The 18,959-nt window shown below is 58.2% G+C and overlaps 2 protein-coding genes across 13 annotated transcripts in view; one reads left to right on the top strand and one right to left on the bottom strand.

Annotated features, from left to right (window-relative positions):
- Positions 1 to 13,031, top strand: part of SMTN (smoothelin) — a 40,359-nt gene extending 27,328 nt beyond the window's left edge. For 4 of the 11 annotated variants that reach the window (XM_069081577.1, XM_069081578.1, XM_069081575.1 and 1 more), the window contains 9 exons: positions 1,737 to 1,907; positions 2,009 to 2,084; positions 2,531 to 2,695; positions 3,158 to 3,220; positions 3,439 to 3,502; positions 3,826 to 4,005; positions 4,107 to 4,224; positions 6,152 to 6,303; positions 12,644 to 13,031. In XM_069081577.1, coding sequence (XP_068937678.1) covers positions 1,737 to 1,907; positions 2,009 to 2,084; positions 2,531 to 2,695; positions 3,158 to 3,220; positions 3,439 to 3,502; positions 3,826 to 4,005; positions 4,107 to 4,224; positions 6,152 to 6,303; positions 12,644 to 12,794 — 1,140 coding nt within the window. In that variant the 3' untranslated portion in view covers positions 12,795 to 13,031. The other 7 variants (XM_069081576.1, XM_069081572.1, XM_069081574.1 and 4 more) reach the window with 6 other exon arrangements.
- Positions 13,032 to 14,002: 971 nt separating this feature from the next.
- Positions 14,003 to 18,288, bottom strand: SELENOM (selenoprotein M). 2 transcript variants are annotated; one of them, XM_069081584.1, is made up of 6 exons: positions 18,136 to 18,248; positions 15,823 to 15,949; positions 15,489 to 15,524; positions 15,345 to 15,379; positions 14,766 to 14,844; positions 14,003 to 14,617 (listed from the first exon to the last, which is right to left on the bottom strand). In XM_069081584.1, exons 2-6 carry the CDS (start codon positions 15,874 to 15,876, stop codon positions 14,426 to 14,428), a joined length of 396 nt encoding a protein of 131 aa, XP_068937685.1. In that variant the 5' UTR covers positions 15,877 to 15,949; positions 18,136 to 18,248; the 3' UTR covers positions 14,003 to 14,425. The 2 variants fall into 2 exon arrangements, with proteins under 2 accessions (XP_068937685.1, XP_068937684.1); XM_069081583.1 differs by lacking the exon at positions 15,823 to 15,949 and having other exon boundaries at positions 18,136 to 18,288.
- Between the last annotated feature and the right edge of the window lie 671 nt (positions 18,289 to 18,959).

Genomic DNA, 18,959 nt, shown 5'->3' with positions numbered 1-18,959 from the left:
AGTCCCTCCTCGGGGCGCTTGGGTGGGGCCTGGCACTGCTGCTTTGCCCTCCCCAGGCCCACCCACCCCCAGGCCTGGCAGTCGCCCAGAACATTCCAAGACCCTGGCGGTGTGGCCAAGTGGAGAGAATGAATGGGTGGGGAAACTGAATCCGAAGCCTGGGTCTGAGTGTTGTGACCTCAGGCATCACCCTTCCTTCTCTGGGCCTCAGTTTCCTCCTATGTCAAATATCAGTCGTGATCCTTCCCCTCCCTGTCTCCCAGAGCCCAGTCAGTCAGGAAGCATTTATTAACACTTACTATGGTGCTCAGCCCCATTCTGGGTACAGACAGAGGGGACAACTCTGCAGCTTGTGGATGGTGGAATTCAGGAAGACCTGAGTTCAAGACTGGCCTCAGGCACCTCCTAGCTGTGTGACCCTGGCCAAGTCATTTCACCTCTACCTCATCTGCAAAATGGGCTAACAGCCCCTACCTCCCAGGGTGGTTGTGAAGATCACATGGGATCCTCCTGAGTCCTGATGGTCATCTCTGCCCAAGGGAGAAAGGGCCTCCTTTCTACCAAGAGAGCCTCAGGACAGGGGAGAGTGGGAGTCAGATCTCAGGGCTCAGGGCCTCGCTGGTTCCCCCTGGGCCTGTCCAGCCTCTGCTTAGAGATCTCCAAGGAAGGGAATTGGCCACCTTTTGAGGCGGCAGTTATTGGGCTTTTATGGACGCCTGCCCCAATTCTGTCCTGGCAGATGGAGGCTGATGCCCCTGCACTGGAGGGGCCTCCCCTCTCTGTCCCTGGCGTCTCCAGCTCTTTCAGCTGAGCCTCTGGTGTGGTCCTGGTCTCTCTTCTCTCTCCTCTGCACTCGGCATCATTGCTGCCTGTAAAATCAGGGGCCAGCCGAGCTGGGCTTTCCAGCTCCCGGATCTTTTGATCTCTCCCGTGATCCTCGGATTACCATTGTCTGGGGTAGAGAAGCCGGGCTAGCCGTCAGGGCTGACAGGTGGGAACAGGTGACCCAGCGTCACCCTCGCAGGCCCTCCCTGGGCCCAGATTGCAGCCCCCGCTGTAGGTGACCAGGCAGGAGTGCGCTAGGCGGCCTGTGGCGGCCTGCCCACCTCCAGCCCAGCAATGGCTGATTTAGCCCCCAGCCCTATGGCTGAAGCCCAGCTGTACCGCTAGAGGTCTTTGCAAAGTCTGTTCCACTGCCCAGATTGTGCTTCCTTGTTGAGTTGGCTTCTAGTGACTGGGGCTTTCTCCCCTTTTGGAGTCTGTGGTCTGGTCTCTTGGACAACCAGACTGGAATGGGGGACAGGTAATGGCCGTATCTCTCTTCCACTCCCTGTTGCCCGTTGGATAAATACTTACCCCTCTGGTGGGCATTTAAAGCCTGTGCCATTTGGCTCCAGCCTGCCCTTATCCCGCCCCCCCATTGCCAATATTCCTGCCCAGCATGACCCCCTTTCTGCTCACTGGACGCCCCCTTCACGACTAGGCTGTCTTCAGACCTCGACTCCCACACCATTCCTTCAGTCCTCTTAGCCCTTCCCTCCTTCCCTTTCATCTCTTTTCCACCCCAATGGCCTCGTAGATTTTGTTTGCACAGAGTCTGTTTCCGATAGACTGTAAGCCCCTCGGGCAGGAGCTGTTTCATTTGTCTTTGCATCCAAAGCGCCAGCATGCAGTAGGCACTCAATAAATGCTTGTTAATTGGTTGATTGGCCCTCCCTGGTCTCTCCCCATCAAAGATGGATTCAGAGGCGGTGGCGGAGACTCTCCCCACGGTGGAGCTGGATGTGGACGTGGCCAATGGCATGGAGAAGAGCCGGCCAGGGAAGGAGCCAGATCCCCAGCCTCAGAGCAAACTGCGCCCAGAGGAGTTGGCTGCCATAGAAGATGAGACTGTCCTGGACAGGATGGTACGGCAAGGTTGGGGTGGGGGGCAGGGAGGAAGGGCCATGAGGAGGGGGAGGGGAGGCTGGGACGTGGGGAAGAGTCAGTCCTGGATCGCCCCCCACAGCTGGACCAGACCACAGACTTTGAGGAGAGGCGGCTGATCCGCGCTGCTCTTCGAGACCTCCGGCAGAAGAAGAGAGGTATGGGCCAGACTGGAGAGTGGGAGAGGCCTTCTGGAGGGGGAGGGGAGTGCTGCAGGTGGCCACGGCAAGGGTCATCCTGCCAGGCCAGGATTGGTCTTAACAATGCCCTCCAACCCCAACCAGAACCGTGGATGGGCTTTCTGCACCCCTACACTGCAACTCCTTCACGCCTCCCTTCCCTCTCCAAATGTAGCCCCTTCTGTCCACCAGCCCCAGCCTCTCATTCCCCAGCTTCTTTCTCCCAGCCTTTAGTGATTCCCCAGCTGGCTGGTCAGGCCCTGGCTCCAGCCCCAGGCTCCAGGGAGGAGCCAAGGGCCCTTGAAGCGAACACCTTGTTGGTAACAACCTGCCCCTCCCCAACCTTGTCTTGTGTGTCTGTGGGTGTCTCTGTGTGTCCCACCCGGGTGCTACGGGTGTACGTGCATGCACGTGGCCCCCTCCAGACCAGCGGGACCAAGAAAGGGAGCGGCGTCTCCAGGAAGCCCGGGCACGGCCAGGGGAGGGCCGGGGCAGTACAGCCACGGAGACCACCACTCAGCAGAGCCAGAAGTCGGCTGACGGCTCAGCTGTGAGGACCGTCACCAAGACGGAGCGGCTCGTCCACTCTAGTAAGGGTCTAGGAGTGGGCAGCACACACCAGACCTCGGTTCTCCTGACTTCTGGGGGTGGGTCCTCAGAAACCATCTCAGCCAACCCCTTCTCACTTGGAGGAGGAGGAAACTGAGTCTCAGAGCAGTTAATGACTTGCCCAGGCTCTCTAATTCATAGCCAGGTCTCTACAGTGTGACGTCATTTGACTCTAACAATTTCTGCTCTTTCGTGCCTTCCCCAGACTCTCTGGGTGTCAGCTGGGAAACAGAGACTGTTATAGCTAGGAGGGGACCTAGGACAGAGGAAGTCAGGAGTGGAAGGGAACTTAGACATGACCTGCCTGCCTCAGTTTCCTTGCCTGGAAGGCAAACCATCCCCTGCCTCTGTAATGGGGGATAGAGAAGAGGGCTCCTGGAAGGGAGGGGGCGTCCTCCTATAATTCACACTGAAGGGCCCCTTTTGGTGTCTTTCCCCCCCAGGTGATGGCAGCCAGACCTCCCGGACCACCACTGTGGAGTCAAGCTTTGTGAAGCGATCTGAGAGTAAGGCCCGGCCAGCCAGCCCCCACTGGCCTTCCTCTGACTCTGCTGCTCTGGATTTCACTCTCCATCCCTGACCTTCTGTCTGTCTGTCTGACTGTCTGTGGACTCTGTTCACGCTTTCTCCTGCCTCCTCTGGTGCTCTTCAGACACTCCCTTTGGGGCTGCCCAAGCCCAGGGCCCCTCAGACCCTCACCACCACCCCTTTTACCTCCTACCAGATGGTGGCAGCAGGACTTTGGTCCAGACCAAGTCTTTCAGTTCTTCATCCAAGAAGATGGGCAGGTGAGGAGAGCCAGGGCCGAGGGGGTCCAGGGGGCTGGGGTGGTGAGAGTTCTGTTCCGGGTTCAAATGTGCCTCAGACACTCCTATATGGCCTGGGGAACCTAAAGTAACATAAAGGGGTTCCAGCGGGGGAGAGAGAAAAATGGGATGCGTTCATAGAACATTCTGCTGTTTGCCAACGACTGTTGGATGGTGGGTGGGCAAGCCCCTTCCCCTCTCTGACCCTCAGTTTCCTCATCTGTAAAATGAGGGAGTTGGTGAATTCCCTGGCCTTTCAGGGTTGTTGTGCCCCCAGCCCCTCTTACCCTCCCCCTCTCTGAAAGCATCTTCGACCGGGAGGATGAGACCCCATCGCGGGCTGGCAGCCTGGCAGCTCTGGAACGGCGCCAGGCCGAGAAGAAGAAGGAGCTGATGAAGGCCCAGAGCCTGCCCAAGACGTCCGCGTCCCAGGCCCGCAAAGCTATGATCGAGAAGCTGGAGAAAGAGGGAGGCGGTGGAGGCAGGTGAGGCCCAGGGCTGAGGCTGAGAGGAGGCCAGGGCTCAGGGGGAGCAGGGGGAGCAGGCGGGATGTTTCCTGACTGCCTGATGGGCTCTGTCCCCACAGCAGCCCTGCCGGCCCGCGGGGGGCCATACAGCGCTCCTCCAGTTTCGGGGTCCCCAACGCCAACAGTATCAAGCAGATGTTACTAGACTGGTGTCGAGCCAAGACCCGAGGCTATGAGGTCAGTGAACAGCCCCTGCGAGGCACCCTGAGCAGCCCCTAGGTGACAAGACCCACAGGCAAAAGGGGCCTTGAGGCCAGTGCATGGAGTCTGGCCCCTTGTGTCCCAGAGAGGAAACAAAAGCTCCAAGGATGGAAGGAGGGACTGGGGCATGTGAGGGCTAGGGCTGGCATCTCAGGCTCCCCAGCCACAAGACGAGAAACTTGGGCTGGATGTTCAGCAGGGCCCCTCCCAGCCCTGACATTCCCTGTCCTCAGGCCCCTCCCATCTCTGACATCCCCTGTTCTCAGGCCCCTCCCAGCCCTGACATCCCCTGTCCTCAGGCCCCTCCCATCTCTGACATTCCCTGTTCTCAGGTCCCTCCTATCTCTTACATACCCTGTTCTCAGGCCCCTCCCAGCTCTGACATCCCCTGTTCTCAGGCCCCTCCCAGCTCTGACATCCCCTGTTCTGAGGCCTCTCCTATCTCTTATATACCCTGTTCTCAGGCCCCTCCCAGCTCTGACATCCCCTGTTCTCAGGCCCCTCTCTCTGAGTCTCCTCTGTGGGTCTGTTTCTCAGGCATGAGAAGGCCCTCGAGTATGTAGCCAGCTGGAATCACTAAACGGCTCCAACAGCCAAGAACATTCAGTCCCCAGGGGCCTGGGATGATTAGCTCTGTCTAAAGGCCAAATCCTCTTACTGGGGCCCCAGGGCTCACTGGGTTTGGACTTGGAGTGTAATCTTCTTGCAGTCATAAAAATACTTTTGTATTAATCCCATTAAAATCTGATTATCCCAGTGTCTCCTGCCACCCTGCCATGCACCTCCCGATTGGCCTGGCCAGGCCTGGAGGGGCAGCAGCCTCCCCCCCCCCCCCCTCCACTTCAGGGGCCTATAGAGACTCACCCAAGGCCACTCTGCCCTTTAGGCTGGGGCTCCCAAGGGGAGGGACTGTCTAGTCTCTCTTTTGCAGTTGCAGACACATAGTAGGCTCTTAGTAAAGGCTTGTTGTTGACTGACTCGAGTCGGGGGCTGAGCCAGGCCCCTGGGCCTCGTTCTACACCAAAGCTGCCTCTTTGGCCCCCTGGTCACTGGCCTGGACCTCACAGGTCATCTAGTCCAAAGGCTTCTCACTTAAGGGCAAGGGAGCTGTCCAAGGTCAGATGACAAGTGGCCCGGCCAGAATTCAGGTGTGCCCTCCCTCTCCTTTCCCCATGTCCTGCTTGAGAAGTCCTCTGCCATCCTGACTCGGGAGGGAGACCTGAGACTGAGATCTGAGGATCCCAAAGTATCCGTGTTGGCTCTGACTCTTCTGGAGCCTAATGCCCAGGGCCTTCCCTTCCCCGTGTGGAATCTGCCCGGGCAGCCTGCTTCCTCATCTCCTCCAACAGGCAGAGCCTGCTTTCTGCCTGTCTCTGTACTCCCAGGGTCTAGGACAGGGCCTGCCCGGTACACAGTAGGTGCTTAATCATTGCTGCTTGATTGATTGAATAATCACCAAAATTCAAAAAGATTAACAGGAAAGTGAGTCTAATGGAATAAGAAGATGCATTTCACTAGGCAGAAACATAGTTTTGTCCTTGGGTTCCAAAATGGGGAAGTTCAGCTAGACAGTTATGGTTCTGGAAAAGATTTGGGGGGCTTAGTGGACTGCAAACCCCATAGGGAATCAGCGGGGTGGTGGAGCAGGTTGATAAGAGCTGGGAGTGCCTCAGCCTTTACCTGTTTGTTCTTTATCTGGAGTATTGGCGCCCTGGCCCCACGGACCAAGGACAAGCCCAAGAGTGTCTTCTGAGGGAGGGCCCAGCAGTGAAGGGGCCTGGGGCTCTTTGCAAGGGAGGGGGGGCAGTCTGGTGGACGATTTGGCCCCCTGTTCTGACGGGCGCCTCCCTCCTTCTCATCCCCCTGTTCTGACCAGTGCCTCCCTCCTTTTCGTCCCCCCCAGCATGTCGACATCCAGAACTTCTCGTCCAGCTGGAGTGATGGCATGGCCTTCTGCGCACTGGTGCACAATTTCTTCCCCGAGGCCTTCGATTACGGCCAGCTGAGCCCCCAGAACCGGCGCCACAACTTTGAGGTGGCCTTTTCGTCAGCAGAGTACGTAGCCCAGCCCCCACCACCGCCACATCACCGGCCAGAGTGGAGAGGCCAAGGGGGGGGATGACCAGGAAAAGGCTGCCCGTGGGCCTCCCTGGCCGGAGACAGGCAGCCTGTCCCTGGACCTGCGTGGGCCTGCCCCCTCTCTGGCTTCCCCCCCTTCTCCATCCTTCTGCCAGGCCCGGAGCCCTGGGCCTCCCCGGCTGGCTTTCTGCTGCTCTTCCCAGTCCCCAGGACAGGACATGAGCCCCCCAGGACTTTGAGGGGCAGGGACAAGACGTCCCTGTTCCCACCCTGACTCCTTTCGGCCTTTGCTCCCTCTCCCTCTTGGTCCCTTTCCTCTCGTACTGAGGCTCCCATCCCCCCTCAGTGGGTGGCCAGCATTTTCTCCAGTCTGTACAGCGTCCAGCCGGTCAGTAGGAGCTTTGGGCCTGGGCCACACTTGCCCGGCCTCAACCATCCGACCAGCCCCATCCGTGGCCTGCAAGCCAGGTGGCCCCCTCCCTGCCCTTTTCCTCTTTTCTCTCCTCCTCCTGTCTCTCTCTCTGCTCTCTGCCCTTCCCTCTGTCCCCTGAAGCTTTCTGCACCCTCGTGTCCACTCATTGTGCCGGCCCAAGATTCCAAATGGAGCCGATGGGCTGGGACGGGGGCCCACCGGCCCCCTCGCGCTCCCCTTTCCCTGGGCCTATATACGCCGGATATATAGCAAAGAGAACCAGAGCGCTCTTGTTTGGAATCATGCTGTTGAAGCACACGGCCCCTGGCCCGCTCTGATCACCCCTCACCCCAGCCCTGCCCTGCCCTGCCCTGAGCCTGGATGTTTTCTCTGGCCCTTCTCTCCCCCTCCACCTCCTACTTCTTACACTCCCCCTCACGCCTCCCTCCCAGCCTCACTCACCCCCACACCCATCCCAGTGGTAGAGGGGGACATCGCCCCTCTGTCCTTCCCCTGGCATCCCTCAGAGTCCTGCCCCCTGCACCTGGTGCCTGGCCCCCCACCCTGTGCCTTCCCCCACCAGCCCTGTATGCATTGCACACCAGTAGAGATCAGTGGCACCCCACCAAGCCGGAGAGCATGCCGGGGGGTGGCGGTGGGCTGACCCTGGCAGCGCGTGGAGAATGTCACCGGATTTACGGATCTCTCTTTCTGTGTCTCTCTCTCCCCTCTCTCTCTCTCTTCCCTCTGTCCTCCCCCCAATCTCTCTCTCCCTCCCCCCCCTCTGCCCACCCCCGGCCGGGCCTGTCTCCGGCGGGGCTGGCTGTGTGCCTCCACCCCCCCCAGGACCCACGCTGACTGCCCCCAGTTGCTGGACACAGAGGACATGGTGAGGATGCGCGAGCCAGACTGGAAGTGCGTTTACACGTACATCCAGGAGTTTTACCGCTGTCTGGTTCAGAAGGGGCTGGTAAAAACCAAAAAATCCTAACCCCCCAGCTGAGAGACCCACGGTGAGAAAGCCTTCCCAGCCCGGCCCTGCTCCTTGGCACCGGGGACACAGCAGAGCTTTGGGGGGAGGGAAGAGGGAAGGGACCTCCCTCGGGTGCCTGCTGAATGGGGAGGGAGCTAGGGCCAATATCACCCAGAACCTGACCTGACAGTGCTGGGAGATCTGAGGATCCCTGATTGAAAATGCCAGAACTGGGAGGGGCCTGAGAACAGGGGATGGCAGGGCTGGGCGGGGCCTGAGAACAGGGGATGGCAGGGCTGGGAGGGGCCTGAGAACAGGGGATGGCAGGGCTGGGAGGGGTCTTAGAACAGGGGATGGCAGGGCTGGGCGGGGCCTCAGAACAGGGGATGTCACAGTGGGAAAGGCCTTAGAACAAGGAATAGCAGAACTAGAAGGGACCTTAGAACAGGGGATGTCAGAGCTGGGAGGGGCCTTAGAATAGGGGATGTCAGAGCTGGGAAGGGAAGAATTTGCCCAGTCCCACATCCACATCGTGACACGTTGAGACTAGTCTCAGCTAGAAGCCCCCTGCCTGGGGATCCATGGTTAGGACAGTGCTCGGGGAGAGTGGGGAACAGCTTTCTTAGGGGGACAGATCCAATGCCCTCCCCGTGATTTTTCCAGATAATGAAACAAATCCAGAGAAGGATTTGGCCTGGCTGTTGTTACACAATGAGCTGGTTGAGGGCAGCTCACATGGGCTTAGCTGAGGTGCCACTTGAGACCTCAGCTCTGGATTCTGAGGCTCCTTGGGCCTCACCCCTGACCCACCCCCACCCTTGGCAGGCTGCTTCGGCAGCTGTGGGTGTGGGTGGTGAGCTCCTGTCATCATTGGGCTTGGGAGTGGCCAGGGTACACCTGGGATGAGGGGCTCACCTGTCCAAGGCAGGCTCCCCAGGCCACCCACCCCCCGAGGCTGGCCCAGCCATGGTTCTCTGTCATATATGGGCAGGGGAGCCGGCCACAGGGAGCTCTGTAAACCCTGGAAAGTGTGACTCAGCCCCAGGCCTCCTGACGTGTGTTGCTGTTTGGCTCTCCTCACCAAGGGCACCCCGAGCCCACGAGCCTACACTCCTCAGGCCTCCCAGCATAAACAATGGCTTTATAAGGCTGAGAGGGAAGACTCAGGGCGAGCCAGGGAGGCAGGGTCCAGAGGAGACTCCCAGGCCAGACCTGGCTCAGAAACCTTGGGAAAGGAGGGGGCAGGGTCACTGTCCACAGCCAGCTGCAACACTTGGGTTCAGCCCCAGAGCACTGAAGGTGGGAGGGGTCTTAGAATAAGGAAAGAAGCCTCTATTGTAAGCCCCTACTATGTGCTGGGCGTGATGCTAAGTGCTTTACAAATATTATCTCAGCTGGGCTAGGGAAGGTAAGGGCTGGGAGAGGCCTTAGAACAGGGGATGTATGTTAGCACCAGCAGCTCCTTCATTTTAAAGAGGAGGATATGATTTGCCTACAGCCCCCTAACAAGTTAGCAGAACCGGGACTAGATGCCAGTTCTGGCTCTGGGTCCAGGCTGTCCACTCCAGCACTCCAGGCTAGGGCTCTGGCCCCTTCTTCTCTTGTTATAATGGTCAGGGGCCCTCTTCTTGCCCCGTGGCCCTGCCTCTTGCTCCCTGCCCCCAGTTGGGCCCCTGTAGCTGAACTGCGCCCCCCCCAGCTTGTGCCCTATCCCCTTCCACTCTGTAAGACCAGAAGCTGCTGGACTCTTTTCCACCCCCAGCCCTTGAATCTAAGGCCACCCCTCTGCCCCAGGCCTCTTCACCTGGGTATGAGCCTTCGGAGAAACAGAGAACAGAGCAGAACTGGCCTTCTGGGAAACCAGAGGACTCTTGTATGCTCGAGCTGGGGTGGCTGAGAATTAGGCCTACTGGCCAGCTCAGCCCAAGGCAGAGCCATTCCAGCAAACCCACCAGCTCAAAGGGCATCACTGGGGTCTCATGGACAGCCCTGGGGCCTGCCTTCCCTGGAGGTGGCTCTTGGCTGCCTCTGAATGAGCCCTGGGCCCAAGACCTTTCTGGGGGGGTGGGGCATGGATCTGGGGCCTGGGGGGGGGGGGAATGGCCCCACAGGCACTGCAGGCTCCAGCTCCTCACAAGCTCTGTTGCTCAGCAACATTTGAGTCCCCAAACAAAGATAAACACAGGTCCTCTTGATTGATTTACCAGAGGACAAGCCTGGCCTGGGACCCATTCCCAAAGAGGGTAATGGGTGTCCTGGGCTGAAATTTTCGCTAGAAGAGCTGGGTGATTAGCCCTCTATCTGCCACTACCTCCCTGTAAAGTGTTGGCCAGGGCCCTTCTCAGCTTTAACTTGATCTTGTTAAATGGATTTGCTGTTCTCCTAAGCTCAGAGGCTTCATCTGCCTGGGCCTGTTTGCTCATCTATAAAATAAGGTGGGTTCCACGAGGTGGCCTTTGAGGTCCCAGCTCCAGAGCTAGGAAGAAGTGCTTTGAGACCCGCTCAGTCACTGGGTCTAACCCCATACACCTACTGTCCTGGGTTTTTTGGCAAAGATACTGGAATGGTTTGCCATTTCCTTCCCTAGGCCACAGAGCTAGAGAAGGTAAATGTTCCCATTTTCGAAAGAGGGAAGACAACAGAGCTTGCAAACCAGGGAGTGAAACTCAAGTGCATGTCTTTAAAAGGAAGGTGTGTGAGCATTCAGAAAGGGAAGCAGCGGTCCCAGGGAGGCAGGGGACTTCAGGGCCAGCTCCCACCAGACCCCTTGGTTCTTCGGCTGGCAGCCGAGGGAGCCAAGTTGCTACATTGGGGAAGGCTAGAGAAAGAGCTTCCCTGCATTTGATAAGAGTTCTTCAAGCTCTTGGCCATGATGGAGAGATGTGGGCTAGCTGGCAGAAGCTTGGTGCTTTTAGAACCAGCCCCAAAGAACTTCCATTAAGGATTCCACAACAGCTTGGAAGGGCCTCGTCGAAGGGCTCCAGGGGCCTCCAGGTAGCCAGAGATCAAGAATTCAATGGCAGAGAGGGCTCTGTCATCATGTTTGCAGACGACATGAATTGAGGAGACAATTCATGGCTTCGCTGATTTTAGACCTATAGGTACTCCCAAATCCAACCCCCTCGTTTTGCGGATGAGAAAACTGAGTCCCAGAGGGGGGACTTGCCCAGGGGCACAGCCTGTTTACGGTCTTTCTGACTACATCCACTTTCCCAGGCTCCCTCTTAATTTAATATGAATTTACTATGGCTTACAGTCAGGATCCAAAAAGATCTCAAACCCCCCTAGAATACTGGGGCAGAATCAAATAAGGAAAGTTACTAGACGTTGATTTGAAGACTTCTGTATGTGTAAAAAGCCTCCCTTTCATGAGCACAAGATGGCAGAAGTGTGGGTACATAGAAGTTCCAGGGGAAAAAGAGTTGCCAATTGCAGTGGGCCACAAGCTCCATATAAGTCCAAAATGTGTAGCATCATGGAAGGCACTGGGCTTAGAATTGAGGAAATTGGACTTGAACTCCTGTTCTGACACTTAACTATGGTCAAGTTTCTTTCCCCCTGAGACTCCACTTAAAAATGTGGCCGTGACCCACCTCCTAGACTTGTTGAAAGGGAAGCGATTTGCAAACTTTCAGACAGTAGAGATGAAAAATAATTGTCAGAGTGTGGCAGGCAAGGTGCCAAGACAGCTAATGTGGTCCCAAGTGCCACAAAGAGGGAGCTGGGCTCTGCTCTGGTCAGACCCGCCAGAAGAGCTGTGCCCAGTGGTGGGTGCCATGATCTAAGGAGGCCACAGATGAGCTGGGGGTCCAGAGGGGATGGCCAAAAGGCGGCTGTCTGCAAGGAGGAGAAGCTGGGGTGGCAAGAGGGCCCTGCCTCGTTCTGCTGGCCCTGTGGGGGAGGGAAGCCTTGCTCACTCTTGGCGCAGTCCACACGTGGCCATCAGGACAGCCATGACATTAGTATGTTCAGAACAGGGGCTGGACCTGGGATTCAATAATAATAGCTAACGTCTCTTTGGTGCCTACTATGTGCCAGGCACAGGGCTCAGACTCAGGACTACCCTTGGAGGTAGGTGCTACCTCCATTTTTCAGATAGGGAAACCAAGGCAGGCAGCAGCTAAAGTGACTGGGCCAGAGGTCACCCAGTTAACGTCTGAGGCAGGCTTTGAACTCAGGTCTTCGTGACTTAGGGTGCAACTTTAATCCCTAGGCAAGCCAGCCACGTCCTGAAGAAGTTGGGTTTGATGATTCTGAGGTGCCTTCTGATCAGATGATTTGGCTGAGCTCTGCGGCCCAGCAGCCTGGCTGTGGCTGAGCTTCCCCATGGGGAGTGGGGGATGGAAACAGCTGGAACCCTCCCCAGGGCTCACCTGGTGCTGACTCAGGGTCCTTCCTGAACACCCTGCCCCCAGCCCCCATCATGGGCCACCTGGGCTGGGCCAGCCTCCAGGCCTATCCCTGGGAGCTAGAGAAGAGCTGAGGAAGGCCCCAGGCACTTTCCAGGCTCTAGTCCCAACTGGCCAGGGGACCATCCCAGTGCCTTCCCTCTGGAGACCCTGGGCTGCCTCCTGGCCCATCCCTCTCCCTCCCAGAGGATGGAGAGGTGAGGGGTCAAAGGGAGATCCTGCAGCTAACCTGGAGAGGCTCGCAGAATGCAGGGTCAGCCAGGCCTTTGTTCTTTGGCTAATGCCCCCCACCCCAGTGTCAGTGTTTCAGAGGTTTCTGAACTGAAGGGATCTTGATCATCTCATCCAACCCCTTTCCCCATTTTACAGAGGAGGAAACTGAGGCCCAGGGAAGGGATTGAGGAGCAGATGCTGGGTCGGAGCACTGGCTTGTCTCCTAGCCCGGGGCCTGCAGGAGGGAAGAGCACCATTGGCCCATCACTCACCCTCTCCCTCCCGACCTTCCCCTCCCAACTCCTGCAGGGTGCTGGTGGACTGCGTGCCCCTGGTGGACGTGGAAGACATGATGATCATGGGCAAGAAGCCGGACCCCAAGTGTGTCTTCACCTACGTGCAGTCCCTTTACAACCACCTGAGACGACACGAGCTGCGTTTACGGCAAAAAGAACTCTAGGGTGTCCCTGCCATTCGGTGGGCCTGTTCCAGCCCGCCCTCCCCAGAGCAGGGGCCTTCCCCTGCCCCATGTAGTGCCCCTTCTCCCCCGAACCCCATGTGTGGATAAAGAAAGAAAGGCTTCCAGGATGGCACGCTCCCTCCCCTGGCACCGTCACCCTCTCACTGCCCCACCCCACAGCTCCAGCACCCCCGCCACTCACAGCCTTTCACGGTTTTTATAAATTATTCGTTCTCATATGGCCTTCCTTGTCATTGGACCACCACCCAGCCTCCTGACAGAGGAAGAGGGCTTTCCTCGATGGGTAGTGAGTTCCTTGTCACCCAGAGTAATTAAAGAGGAAGCTGAGCACCCATAGAGGGTGCCCTGTGTTCCAGGGTCGGTCTACAGGCAGCATGGGCAGCAGGCTTGCAAGCCAGGCAGTTGCTTTGGTGATAGCCCCTCCTCAGGCTGAAGGCTGGCAAAGGTCCATAAAGGCATCAACCAGCCCAAACAAGGGGCAGAGGGTCTTACAGTCACCCAGCTGGTCGTCAGTGTCAGAGTTATGACGAACCCAGGACCTCTCTCTTTAGGGCCCCAGAGACCTCAGCCTGGATGCCCATTCTATGGAGCCCAGCCCCACTGACTACCAGGGAACCCCTCCCTCACCCACACACAGGACTGTTTGTGTTGGGTCCCTGGGGGGTCCATATGTACAGCCTGCCCCCCCCACACACACACACACTATCTCCCCCACGGGCTATCCGTGCCGAGGCTGCCTTTTGTAGAGAGCTGGATAAGGGCCAAGTAGGGTCCTGACCATCAGTCTAGACCTGGAGGGGGCCTTCAGGGGCCTTTTAATTCAACCATCTCCTTTTACAGAGGCCAGGGGTGGGGGTGGAGAGACTTGTCCAAGGTCACTCAGGCGGAATCTTTTTTTTCTTTTTTGGAGGCAGTCAGGGCTCAGTGACTCGCCCAGGGTCACAAAGCTAGTAAGTGTCTGAGGCTGGATTTTAACTCAGGTCCTCCTGACTCCAGGGCCGGTGCTCTATGGATGCCCCACTCAGCTGCCCGAGATTAAATCTTGATGTGGCATCTGGGGGCTGAGGGAACTGTGAGGAGGTTATGGCAGTCACCCCCAGTCTGGGCATTCCAGTCCAGTCTCCAGAGTCCCTGGTAGCTCCTGGGGCAGTGACAGGAAGAAGGGTGAAGACACAGACACACAGGCATTGCAGGTTGGAATGGGGGCTTTTACTGCATAAGGGGAAGAGAGAAAGCCCAGCCCCAGCCTCCACACGCCCCCCTGGCCTGCCCCAAGGACACAACCATCTGCCCTCAGCAAGAGTAATCCTTTGAGCTGAGAGCTTCATCCTGTCCTTGGTGGCTAGACGTGGGGGCAGGGGGCTGCGCACAGGGTCCCAATGCCACCCATGCAGACCAACTTGCCACTTCTCCTGGACTCGAGCAGATAGCCACTCTCCCACCCCAAGGGGCACTGCCAGGCAAGTTGAAATGTGTGGGTGGCCCCAGCAGTGTGCCAGCCCTTCCCTCGGGGGCATGGGCATGGCCCTGGCACCTCAGATTGTTAGGGAGCATGGCATGCAACACCATTTCACCACTGCCAGCTAGGGTGGGGGCCAGAGTCCCCAGGCCTAGAGTTCCAGGCGTGTGGGCATTGAATCCCCATGGGGCACTGAATTGGGTGCCTTTGCTTCCAAGGGCCTAGCTGGGGCATTCTGGTACTCGGGAGGTACAGGGGCATCTGGGCTCGATTTCCAATAGAAGCCCAGGTCTTTCAACATCTGGTTGATCTCCTCCCGGGTCATGTCACGGAGGGGGATTCTCTGTAAAGGAGCAAAAAGGTCAGAGTGGACCCCAGAATGACAGGAATCCACAGAACAGACTCATGACTCAAGCAGAGTCCCCAGCAACTGTGCCAAACCTCCATAGGAAGGGCCTCCCCCCATGTATGTATATGGGGTGGGGTCTCACCTCAAGCTCCTCATACTGGTAACCCAGCAGCACCAATTCAGGGTCGGCACCAGGGAGGTATTTCATCACCAGGTTGTGGCTGGTGGTAGAGTTAAGGAAGAAGAAGGGAGATAGAAGGGTTTGGGGAACGGGAGACCTGACCCCCACCCCACCCTGGTCCCAAGAGGCCTGGAATTGGGGAGAGGTTAGCTAGCCCCTTGGCCCAATCAGAAGTATGGTAAATGGAGGGAGGTGTAGCTGGCCACCCCATTGCTCAGGTCAGAGAAATGAGGGTCTGCTAGCTACCCTTGCCCAATCAGGGGGGCTGTAAGGGGGAGGCCAGGGGGCTAATTCCAAGGGGAAGAACCCTTGCCCTAGTCAGATTTTTGCCTTTATCCCAGGTATCCCTGCCCCTCATTAGATGTCCTCTGAGGAACCATGCCTCCAGTGTCTGACTGTCCTTATAGAGTCTGAGGGGACAGGGGTGGTCCCTGAGGGAAACAGAGTCAGCAGCTGCTTAGAGAACACAAGTGGAGGGGCCAGTAAGAACTGTCCAGGGTTCCTGCTGACCCCCACCCCCTTCCTGCTGAGAAAAGATACTAGTAAGGGATGTCCTGGGTGACGAAGAGTTTCACCTGGAGGGAGAGAAAGGGGAAGTGATCATTGGCAGCCCCCAACCGCAGCCTTCCCTCCAGGGTCAGTGAGGCCCCTCTTCTCCAGCTCCACCCCCAGCCAGGACCCTACCTCCTTCAGCCGATTCAGCTGTCATCCTCCGCAGGTCTGTTGGGGACAAAGCCGTAGGTCAGATGGTCTGTCGCAGGCCACCCCAATTCCCACCCGCAGCAGTCGCCCAATGACTAGGGCCTACAGGGGTGGCCCTTGCAAACTCCAAAGGACCAGATGGATCTTTAATCAATGATTTTTAACGCTGGTTGCCATGGCAACCCAGCATAACATCGAAGGTTTCCAGGGAAACCTGGGGAGGGAGGGGTACCTTTCCCGAGGGCCGGGCAATGGGCCTGGGATTTGGGGGATGCACATTGGTACTTTTCTAGTCTTTGGGCAGGGGGTTCTTCACCTGAGGCCTACGGAGGACTGGGGGTGCAGGGGAAGGGAAGGTCTGTGAAGTCATCTGCCTAAAAGCGTGAATTTCGCTCAGCTAAGGCCCGAGGTCATTCTTTTTTTGCAGGGTCGGTCCTCTCTCCCTAATTTCAGAGGAGGAAACTGAGGCCCAGCGAAGAGACTTGACCATAGTTATGTGGCTAGTGTTCAATGTGGAGATGGCACCCAATTCACTTCAAGGAAAACTGAGGTCCAGAAAGGGGCGATGCCTGGCCCAAGGTCACAGAGACCAAATGCATAGCAGTACTGGGACCTGAACTCAGACCTTCTAACTCAAAATCCAGGGACAGACCTAACACCTCTTTATACACCATGCCCCCCACCCCACGTAGATGTAAAGGCTTTAAGGAGTCCAGGGAGCTATGCCCCAGGCTGGATTGAGAGTGCCCTCTAACCCCTGTAAGAGGATTTCCAAGGCCCAGCTTCAGAGGAGACAAACGACCCTATGAGTGCCGCCAACTCCTCCCCCCATCCCATCATCCTCTTGGGTGTGAAGATGCAACCCTGGAAAGTGGCACAGGTGCAGAGAGGGCGCCTTTGGGGGATGGGGGAGGGCTGAAGGGCAGGCAAGGATGGGGCCCCATGGGGACTCTCTGTGGGGAGAGGAAGGCCCTAGGGAGGGGTGCCATATGGTCTCTCCACCTGCCTCAGGGACTGGTCCCTCCCCCAGGGCCTGGTTCAGATGTTCTCCTCTCCCCTAGGCAGGGAGGCTGGGGAAAGAGAGGGGGTGGGGGCGGGGCTTCCTTCCAGCCCCATGGAGAAATAGAGCTGCCCACCTCTGGCCCTTCCCCTCCCCTTCCCCAGTTCTTTCGCGGCACTCAAGTACTAGAAAAATAAAAACATAATAGCTATCATTTCACGGCACCCTTGATTCACACCTGCAAGGGACTTCATTGGCCATTCAGGTCAACCCCTTCATTTTACAGATGAAGAAACAGGCCCAGAGAAGGACAGTGACTTGCCCCAGGTCACACAGCTAGTATCAGAAGTGGGATTTGAACCCAAATCCTCTGACTTCAGAGCCAGCCATTGAATGGTCCCCTGAACCATACTTCTTGCCTAACTTCTCCTGACTCCCAAGTCCAATGGCAACATCCAGAAGGGGCCTTAGAACATAGAACAGCAAAACATCTCATTTCCCTAAGAGAAGAAGGGACTTTCCCAAGGTCTCCTAAACTTGCATGGAATGATTGCTCCCCACTCTTCCTGAGGCCTCATCCTTGGATCTGGGGAACTGTCCAGTTAAGCTTAGACTTTCTCCAACACCATGTGGAACCCACAGTCTCTGCCCATCCCCAAGGTCACCCCTCCCAGACCCTGCCTCAAAACTAGGGTCACTAAGTCAAGGGGTGCTGAGGGGAACCCAGGCTGGGAGAGAAGGGTGAGAACAGGGAACCCCAGAGTAGATTTCTCCAGGCCTCAGAGCAGTTAAAAGACAGGTGATCTGCAGAGAAGAGGAAAATCCAAAGAGGGTGGAATGAAAAGCCATGAGAGGCTTCTGGGATGGGAGGAGAGAGGGATGGGGGGGGGGGGGTCCTGAAGGATTGGGTTCTGGGGAAAGAACAGAGGATGAGAGGGAGAAGCGAGTGGGAGGCAGTGTCAGAAGAAAGGAAGGGAGGTGGGGGTGGAGATCTGTTTGGGAAGGAATGGGAGGGGGTGGAGCTGCATGGGAATTCTATATGAAGATCTGAGCCCAGGAGGGCAGTGGAGGCCCCAGGAAGCGATGATGATGTTGTTGCTGAGGGAGGGGCGCACCCAGAGATTCGGGCAGGAAAGTAGAGGGATGTAGTGGGAGCGGTTTCTGGGAATGGAGGGATGGGGGAGGGATATGGAACCGCTCTTCAGTCCCGAGTGGGGGAGAGGGAGAGGGGAAATGAAGTCCCGGTGGCATTCTGGAAGGATGGGGACATACTGGGGGGGGGGGGGGCCCACCGGGGGGGGGGGGGGGCGGGGGGGGGGGGGGGTATTACGGGGGGCGCGGGGGCCCAGGAAGGAGGGGAGGGGCCGGGGCGGGGGTGCGGTGTTCTTGAGGGGCGGGGGCATATTGCGGGGGCTTGGGGACCCAGGAAGGAGTGGAGGGTGTTCTGGGGGGACGGGGGCATACTTCGGGGGGCTCGAGTTCCCCAGGAGGAGTGGAGGGCCCGGGGTGGAATGGGAGCGCTGCCAGGGAGCCTCGGGGAAGGGTGGGGACCCCTCCCAGGGCTCAGCCAGGGTCCTAGAGGGACGAGGAAGGCTCACGGAGCTGGGTGGAGGGATGAGTCCCCCTTACCTCCACTCTGCCCCGGGCCAAGCCACGAAGCTTGTTCCAGTCGAGCTGGAAGGCGGCAAAGAGTCCGGGGAGGAGAATAAGCGGCAGCAGGCGACGCATGGGGCCGGGGGCTGGGGGATCGGGGCCGGGGGCAGGGACTGGGGCGGGGGTCCGAGCAGGAGCCGAGCTCCGAGCTCCGAGCTCCGAGCTGGGCTGGGCACGGCCGGCCGGAGCGGGCGCAGATGCAGAGAGAATGCAGAAGGGAGCGGGGGCTTGGCGGGGAGGGGGAGCGCCACGTCACAGTTCCGGGAGGGGGTGGGGCCGGGGCCAGGCCGGAGAGACCCCGCCTTCAGGCCGTCCGGTCCCTCCTCGGGGCCCCGCCCGGCGCCCGCGGCTCGCATCTCCCGCATCGCGGGCCACCCCGGCCCTTCATTCCGATGCCGCAGGCACCTGACCTTCCCCCCAGCCCCCCCCCCCCCGGACCTCCATCCCAGCCCCCAGGCCAGCAACTGGGGGAGCCAGATAGAGTGAGCTGGACACGAACGCGCTCAGGTGAGTCCCAGGAGACACAGAGAACGGCCGGGGCCGTTTAATGAAAAGGTCAGGGGGGAGAGGGGTCAGGAAACGGTCCGCGGTGGTGGCCGGGGGACCGGACTCGTTCCCAGAGCCTCTGCAGGCTGTACAAACCAAGTTCCTCCCATGTACCTTGTGAGGCAGCGAGTGCAGAGGCTATTAGCCTTATTTGACGAATGGGGAAACTGAGGGAGGCTCAGAGACAGGAGTTGAGGCCCCTCCCAGCTCTGACATCCCCTGTTCTCAGGCCCCTCCCAGCCCTGACATCCCCT

This window comes from Petaurus breviceps, unplaced genomic scaffold (genome assembly GCF_028583685.1).
Source record: "Petaurus breviceps papuanus isolate PSGF00001 unplaced genomic scaffold, PetGlider_PUasm1.0 99, whole genome shotgun sequence".
NCBI classification, from domain to species: domain Eukaryota; kingdom Metazoa; phylum Chordata; class Mammalia; order Diprotodontia; family Petauridae; genus Petaurus; species Petaurus breviceps.
This window is presented reverse-complemented; position numbering and strand designations above follow the sequence as displayed.